The sequence below is a fragment of the Musa acuminata genome, chromosome BXJ2-2 (assembly GCF_036884655.1).
Source record: "Musa acuminata AAA Group cultivar baxijiao chromosome BXJ2-2, Cavendish_Baxijiao_AAA, whole genome shotgun sequence".
Taxonomy (NCBI): Eukaryota; Viridiplantae; Streptophyta; class Magnoliopsida; order Zingiberales; family Musaceae; genus Musa; species Musa acuminata.
In genome coordinates, this window is record NC_088339.1 from 15,922,681 (window position 1) to 15,931,494 (window position 8,814).

The following is an 8,814-nucleotide window of genomic DNA, read 5'->3' on the forward strand; positions in this document are numbered from 1 at the left end:
GAAAGAATTTTTTTTTATTCTGGATTTTTGTATTTTTGGGGTCCAATCACCCGATTCTAACCGGTTTTTATAATTATGTTGTAAACTAAACTAGTCAGTACCATCGTAATAAAAGAAAATTGAGATTATATACCCTAAAATATATTTGAAGCAAAAGCAAATAACTACTAAACCCAAAAAATCCTATCTGTTTTATACTTGCGTACACACCGAAAACAAAAGCAAATCACTAATTAACCCAAAAATCAACCAAAAAAAAAGAAAAAAAACAATCCAATCTGTTTTATACTTATGCTTGAGTACATTCCTAAAAAATAAAAGGCAAATCACTAATCAATCCAAAAATCACAAAGCACTTATGTTTGAGTCAATATTAACACTCTTAATTAGTTTTACATCGAAAGAAAGTAGATAAGACTAAGATAAACTTATAAGAGTTTGATGACTATATTATTATAAATTTTATCTTAAGTATTTTGACTAATATTTTACGTTCAAATGAAATTGATAGATCAATTAATCCATCACGAGCCATGACAAATATTATTAAAGTTAGTATTAGGTTATAACTAGGGGCAAAAAGCTATATTTAGATAAAGTTAGAGGACTTGTGATTAGATCTATCATTAGGGCTAAGTGAAGAGGAAAAGACTTGTCACGACGTGGATTCATCATTTGATTTGATCTGGATCGATGATGATATTAATTTCATGAATAAAAGAAGATTATTATACTCCCAATTAAATTTAAATATTTTTAAATAAAATAATTTAGATTAATAAAATTGACATTCCAATTAGCCTGCATGAGAATGAAAACATTGCAAATCACTCATTAATCCAAAAACCACAAAACAAAATAATCTAATCCTTTTATAGCTTTGAGTACACACTCCTAGAGATTGCACCTGTTACCAATCAACACCGGCACACAAAAATTGAAGGAAACAAAAACATCAGAATCAAAACAAAAAACACAAAACATATTAAATCTGTTAATCAGCTCGACCTCCTTCCCTCTCTTATTTCCTCAAAGAAAACGAAGCTTAAAACCAATAGATAACAACAGGCAAAGAAAGCCTTCAAGCAACTACCACAATGGCCGCCGCCGCCGCCGCCGCCGCCGCTGCCATCGACCAGTAGACACCGCTCCTGATGGCGGCGCTCTCATCAGCGGCCTTCTGGTCCCCCGGCTGCCCCTCCGGCCCTGCCGGCGCGGGCGGCGACGCCTTCGCCGATGTCGATGTCCCCGCCTTGGGCGCTGCCGCCGCTCTTTTGTCCGTCTCCGGTGCCGGCGCCGGGGCTGGAGGCTCCGCCGGCTTGAACAGTTCCATCGGTTCCAGCACCTTGTCGATGGTGTACACCGCCAGGGGGTCCTCGTCGATCAGGGTCCCCATGATGGTGGCCACCGTCACCCTCGTCCGCAGCGTCACCTGATTCCCGTCGTTCTGCACTGTCAAGTTGTAGTTCCTGGACGTGCCGTCGGTGGCCAGCGTGTTCACGACGCCGTTACCGGTCTTCAGCATCTCAACGGAGTAGTAGACGGGGATGGCGTGGTAAAGCAGCAACGAGAGCTTGCCATCGGCGGTGAGGTTCTTGAACTTGGGCAGGAACGGCTTCATGGCTTCGTCGAGGGGGCAGAAAGCCGTGAGGCCCCCGTCAATGTTGCTCGCGAACGTCTGCTCGGCGTCCGCGGTGGCGGCCAGGAGGCCAGCGAAGGTGGCGCAGCCCTTCCTCGCCATGAGGGCCGTCAGGTTGACCTGCGCGGGCGCAGTGACGGGGGCCTCGGCGGCCGGGGAGGAGAGGGCGGAACTGATCTGGATGACGGAGAGGTTGTAAGGGATCTCCTCGACGGACTTGACGAAGGCGGAAGCGGGGAGGGAGGAGGCGGAGAAGAGGACGTGGCCGGCTCGGTGATCAGAGATGTTGACGAAGCCGGCGGTGTCGGGTGCGGCTCCGGAGGCCTGGAAGAGGGTGGAGGTGAGGGCGGAGCCGCCGGTGAGCTGGTGGAGCTTCTTGGCGCCGAAGTAGTCGACGAGGACGTGGAGGGAGAGGAGGTGCTTGAGGGAATAGAGGGAGAGGCCCGGGTGGGCAGTGAGGAGGGCCGCCATGGCGGGGTTGTCGACGGCGAGGACGGTGATGGTGAGACGGCGGTTGATCTCGCCTGCGAGGTGGGTGGCTGTAAGGTAGTGGTTGAAGGTGGAGAACTCCGGGTGCTGCGCCAAAATTCTCGTGATGTTGTGCCCTCGAGATAGCGTAACGCACAGTAATAATAAGCTCAGGAGGTGGGGAAGAAGGAGCTGCTGCTGCTGCCTCATCGTTCTGCTGCTGCTTTGTCTTCTGTTGCTGATAATGGGAAGGGAAAGGAAGAGGTGGTAGTAGAGAGAGAGAGAGAGAGAGGGAGATGATGATGGCGGGGTAGTAAACAGAGGGAGGTGGCGACTGGAAGATGAAGGTAATGACCTGGCGGAATGCGTCAAGTGTATGATATTATTGCTGCAAGTTTGGTATTTAGTTAGAGACTGAAAAAGGGAGATGCTCTCTCTCTCTCTCTCTCTCTCTCTCTCTCAATCTTTAGTAGTTTTCTACGGTAAAATCTGAAGTATTTGATAGGAAAAGAAATGTAGAAAAGCATTAAAGCTGGTAAAGCAGTAGATTTGGGAAGAAAGTGAATGCCATGCAAAAAAAGAAAAAGAGAGAAAGTGAATAAAGAGAACCGTGACATCCAAGTAAATCTACTTAGAAAAAGTTGCATTCTGGCTTCTATTGGAGATGAGTTACCACTGCACCCTTCCCACAGCGGTAGAGATAAATAAATAAATTAGTTAATCGAAGTACAGAATAATAGTCTACGAATATGTTTAATGATTAATTTTTGGTCAAACAGGAAAAGGGCAGTCACCAAGGCATCGACCTCATCATGAAACAAGCCTTCTCGACACCGTTAAAGCGACATCTTACCTCGCTAGCTTTCATTAGTGACATGCCACAGTCGATTTGTGATCGTACGGTCTGCAATGGCTTGTGATATGATGTATATTAAGTGGTGTTGGCTTGTGATATCGTGGGACTGGGCGCCACCCACGTGTGAGTAGATCCGCAGTGACCGATGAAAAGAAACTATTTTTTTTTTTCAAATATAATTAATATCGATAGTTTGTAGATATAATTTTATATTATAAAAATATTGATTAGGTTCAATCAATCAATCAATCAGATTTTATTGCCCGTCAAAGAGTAAATCATCATCATTATCATAATTATTATTTCATTCATAATTAAGATACTCAATAGTTCCAGTATTATTTTATGTTGATTGTCTTTAGTTAAGAAAAATTGCAAAGAAAATTCAAAGCAATACATAAAAATTTATGACATTGATACATACGAGATACAATATACATTAAACTCATAGTCATAGATTCATGAATATCATACAATTATATCTTAATTGTTAATGAGGTGAATAGACCTTCAATCTTTCCGAGACTAAAGGATAGTGAATCGTTGATCCAGTCTTGTCTAAAATTTAGTTTATACCAATAACTCATGAGCATTAGATATTTTATAATTATAATATTTCATTCTTAAGATACACAAAGTCAATCTTAACAATATCATATGTAGTAAATCATGTTATTCAAATGATTCATTCATTATTTATGACATTACTTATTCATACAATTAACAATCCTTAGTTCATCGGTCGTTAGTTAGTGGTGGAGCTTTAGCGTGGTCTTTCTCGTGTTACAAAATAAGTGATCCATGTTAAGAATAAGAATGAAACAAAGAAAGATATTGATATGATACTCTCTATTTATACACAAAAGGAGAGATGATTTTTCTCAACAGAGCAACAATATTTCCTCATGTAGTTGGGAAAGTCTCGATAGCTATCATGTGAAATCTTAGCTGCTATCATGCCCCCGCAACATGGTGCTTCTGTCAAGGATGTCGATCTTGGATCGATGTGATGAGAATAGTTTGTGGGCAAGAGATTTTATGAGTGAGTCTGCTAGTTGATCAACTACGTGAGAAATATGTAGTTGATGTTTGACAACTTGTTCTCACATGAAGTGAAAGTCGATGGCTATGTGTTTCATGCATGAGTAAAATACTGGATTGGCGCATAGGTAAGTGGCTCCAACATTATCACAATATATTATAGGAGTACAGGTGGAGGTGATGTCAAGTTATTTGAGTAGATTCGTGACCTAATTGAGTTCTGCAATAGCGGTTGCAATAGCACGGTATTCAGCTTCAGTTGTAGATCGTGCAACTGTTTTTTGCTTCTTAGAACTCCAACTAATTGGATTAGCTCCAAGAAAGATAATATACCCTGACGTGGATGTTCTGTCATCAAAGTTTCCTACCCAATCAGCATCAACAAAGGCATGGAGATGAAGGGCGGAGTGTTTGCGAAAAAATAGGCCATGATTGAGGGTCTCATGAAGATATCACAAGATTCTTTTAATTGTAGACCAATGCATAGTAGATGGCCGATGTATGAGTTATGATAATTTATTAACCGTAAATGAGATATCAGGGTGGGTGAGAGATAAGTACTATAAGGAGCCAAGTACTTATTGGTATTAAGTTGGATCTGTAGTAAGGCTTCCATCACATAGTTTAAGTGACTCGCTAGTAGAAAGAGGGGTTGTAACTGCTTTTACATCTTGTATGATCGTCTTTGATAATAGATCTTGAATATACTTTTTTTTGTGATAGGAAGAGTTTTGAAGACGTGTATGTTGCTTCTACTCCCAAAAAATAACTCAAGGGTCCTAAATCTTTAAGGGAGAATCAATCTACTAAATGCTTGAGGAATGTCTTGATTTCCATAGGATTATTACCCGTGACAATAATATCATCCACATATACCAGAAGATATATTATATTACCACTTTGGTGATGAAGAAATAGTGAGATATCAGACTTGGAGTTGATAAAGCCAATTGATACAAAAAATGAGCCAAGTTCGATGTACTAAGCTCTTGGAGCTTAACGAAGTCCATAAATAGCTTTTTGTAGTTTACAAACATGTCTTGGATATTGAGGGTGGATGAAGCCAAGAGGTTACTACATAAAGACATCATCAGTTAGGGTTCCTTATAAAAAGACATTATTAACATCGAGTTATCGTAAATGCTAACCTTTTGAGATAGTCAAACTAAGAATAAGTCAGATTGTTATGGGTTTAACAATGGGACTAAATGTCTCTGTAAAGTCAATACTAGGCCGTTGATGAAACCCTTTAGCCATTGGGCGTGCTTTATATCTAGCAATGGATCCATCTGAGTTTCGCTTAATTCGAAAGACCCACTTATACCCGATGATATTTTGTGTGGGATGAGACGGTACAAGGTGTTGGGAAATCTTGGGGGCGACATCACATGCGCAGCGGAAGAACAAGAAAATAAAATCTCCAATTTTTCAAAAAGATGTTTGTCGTCGTGCGAAGATTGATGCGTAAAAATCCATAAAACAAACTACGTATAGAATTAATTGTGTTACCCAGGGAGATCGTATATCCCCGTTTCCTTGCAGATCTCTAGGAGAGGGTGAAAGAGGTCAAGTGTCCTCCTCTCTAGCAGTAATCCACACAATAGGGCTATGACGACGCTCCTCAAAACTCTAGACCTGCTTTGAGGTAGAGAGGGGGAGGATAATAGGAGAGGCAACCAAAGGCTCTAGCCTATAAACCACTGAATCTCTCCTATTTATAGAGGTTCCCTGTCAAACCCTAATGGATCCTTCCCTATTGGGTATTGGATCTGCATCCAATTACCAAAGCCTCTTAGATTAGTGGATCTCTATCTAATAATCTCTCATAGGCTTTTATTGGATCTCATCTATAGGATCTAATAATTCAAGGGCTTATTGGATATCCAATAAGATAGGGTCTCTGACAGATATCTCATATCCGAACTTCTACTCATTGCAACGCTTACCATATATGTGTGACTCTCTAGGCCCAATATCGAGTTAGCCGTGAGTCATACCTGTCAGAACTCCTTCTGGCTTAGTGAATTATTATCTTCATAATAATTCACTCGACTCATCGACTGCGAACTTACTATGACACTATGCCACAGTCCCCAAACGATACAGGGGAATCCAATCCATTGGACCTATCTGTCCTCAGTTACCATGTATCTATAGTCCCTCATCCATCTAATATCCTCAAGACAATATACCGGGTATGGTGCTGTCAGACCCATACGGTTTTTACTCGAGTCTCGCTCTAATCGGATTCTCTCGGAGAACTCTTTCTCTCTCAATCCGAATGACCCTGACCAGAGATTTGTCTGAGCAAGAACATATGAGATATTCCTCTTATGACGCCGAGAGTGGTTGATCTTCTATCGACACTTAATAGCCCTCGTAAGGTCGACTACCACTCCCAATGACCGGTTGTACTAAATCCGAGACATCCAAACCTATAAGTCCGGTATTAAAGAATGGAGCACTCATACAGGACATCCTTGGTGTCTCAAGTCTAAGGACCAGATAAACCATTGGGACTACGAAATCGCTGTCTGACAATAAGACATCATCAACCATCCAACATTCCATAAGCGGATCAATCAGTGAACTCATTCTCTAATGAGCACCTGTACTGTATCCCTAGTGTCCCCACACGGGCAACTATGAGACCAACTACATCCATCATATTGATGGGTATACAGCACACTAGTTTATCCGGCTATCTCGATGTCCCTCTCGAGTAACCTACGACAAGGATTATTTAGGATATATATTTAAAGCTGAATTGGTCTCATTATTATGATCTCATCACGATCCGATTCTCATTGTACAGATCCAAGGACATCACAATATATACATGCATATATGCAATGGTCAATATAAAGTAATAAATGCTAAAATATAATAAGCAAAAAGATTCTGTGTTATGTCACATGTGCAATCACTCATGTGATTGGCTTGCTGGGCACCTATGGCTAGCACAAAGATCTATGTAGAATTATGGATAAGGGCATCATATTCTTCACACATGGCTTTACATTAGTATGGAGATTTTTGGCTTAAGAAATTGTGATAGGTTTAGTGGCCTCTAACGAGGATTCATGATAGCATGTAGATCAAGGACTCGTCGTGGTTTAAATATACCACTTTTGGAGCGTGTTGTCATTGGATGTCTAGAGGCTATATGGTGTGTTGTAGGTATGGGCGGTGGAGAGGCACTGACATTGGTTGGGGCATGCTGAGGGACGTCAGTGTTATTGGTCCCAAGAGAGGATAAAGATAATGGTTGTATTTTCGAGGGCAGTACGTCAGTCGTAGGGGAACCTTGTGAAGAAGGGAGAGGAGCAGTGGAGGGGGTGGGGAGCTGTTGAACCGGGAGAAGAAAAGAGTGTGAATCCGGAGGAGAAGAACTAGATGGTGTTGTAAGAGACTCGGTTGATGGGATCAACGGTATACTTTAGTGATGTATATTTATTGGAGTAGGTCGCACAGCATGAGACTCAAGATTTTGAAACGGAAAGATAGTCTCTATAAAAAATAACATGCTGGGATGTAAAGACTTTTTGAGATTGAGGTTTATAGCATCGAAAGGCATTATGTTCAAGAGAGTATCCAATGAAAATGCAAGGCTTAGATTTTAGTGTTATCTTGTGTGAGGCATAGGGACGGAGCAATGAATAACATAAATAACCGAACATTTTGAGTTTATGAAAGTTTGGGAATTTGTGAAACAATTTTTCAAATGGTGACTTATATTGGAGGACTGGAGTAAGCATATAATTAATGAGGTAGATAATAGATTGAAATGCTACAGTCCAAAAAGTTGATGGCATGGAAGCTTGATATAAGAGTGTGAGACCAGTTTCAACTATATGGCGATGTTTACGTTTAGCAGAGCCAACAAGTTGAGAAATATATAGAGATGACTTAAGGTGTTGTATACCATAAGTAGAGAGGCAGGATGTGAGGGCTTGATATTCGCCGCCACCATCGGAGTAAACTGTTTTAATTGTAGACTGAAAGAAGTTCTCGGCCAATCTTCTAAAGTTGGTAAAGATTGTTGAAACATCAGATTTATGGTGGAGAGGGTATAACCATGTGTACTTGGTGAAATAGTCTACAAAAATAATATAAAATCTGAATTTGTCAAAAGAAGTGATTAGGGTAGGGCCCCAAACATCAGTATAAATTACTTTAAAAGGTTTAGAGCAGGATATAGAGGATATTCCAAAGGGGAGTTTATGACTTTTTTTACTTAAACAAGCATCACAATGAGTTATAATGCTATTGGTTTTAAACGTAGGAAGAGAATAATGAGAAAGTAGGTTTTGTCAGATAGAGGATGAGGGATGACTAAGATGACAATGCCATAAATCAGTTGGAGCTACGATAGACGAGTAGGCAGTGGGCTGAGTGATATATGGAACTGACGGCCACTCGTAAATGTTGTCCTTATTCTGGTTGCGGACCAAGGATGCCCCCATGCTTAAATCCTTGATAAGAAAAGAGTTAGGAAAGAATTCAATTGAGATATTATTTTGTTTGCAGAATTGAGAAACAAAAATGAGATTCCGTTTGATGTGGGGTGCATATAAAACATCATCGAGCATAAAAGTTACATTATGTGAATTAAGTATTGTGGAACTAGTATGAGTAATGGGAAGTCCGTTACCATCACCGATGATAATGCCTTCATTTCCGCCATAGTTATTATGGATGGACAAGTTCTAAGGATCAGAGGTGATATGATGAGATGTGCTAGAGTCCACAATCTAATTTTATTGACCAGTATTCGAAGTAGTTGTAAGATTTACGTGAGGCCAATGTA

At 40.8% G+C, this 8,814-nt stretch overlaps 1 protein-coding gene across 1 annotated transcript; it reads right to left on the reverse strand.

The window, feature by feature from the left end:
- Positions 1-851: 851 nt before the first annotated feature.
- Positions 852-2,467, reverse strand: LOC103968476 (fasciclin-like arabinogalactan protein 1). The gene has a single exon (XM_009381716.3). The coding sequence runs from the start codon at positions 2,315-2,317 to the stop codon at positions 1,082-1,084; it is 1,236 nt and encodes a 411-aa protein (XP_009379991.2). The 5' UTR covers positions 2,318-2,467; the 3' UTR covers positions 852-1,081.
- Positions 2,468-8,814: the final 6,347 nt, after the last annotated feature.

Bases quoted from the DNA above. Each gene is read 5' to 3' on its own strand.
- LOC103968476 (XM_009381716.3), bottom strand. From the start codon at position 2,317: ATGAGGCAGCAGCAGCAGCTCCTTCTTCCCCACCTCCTGAGCTTATTA.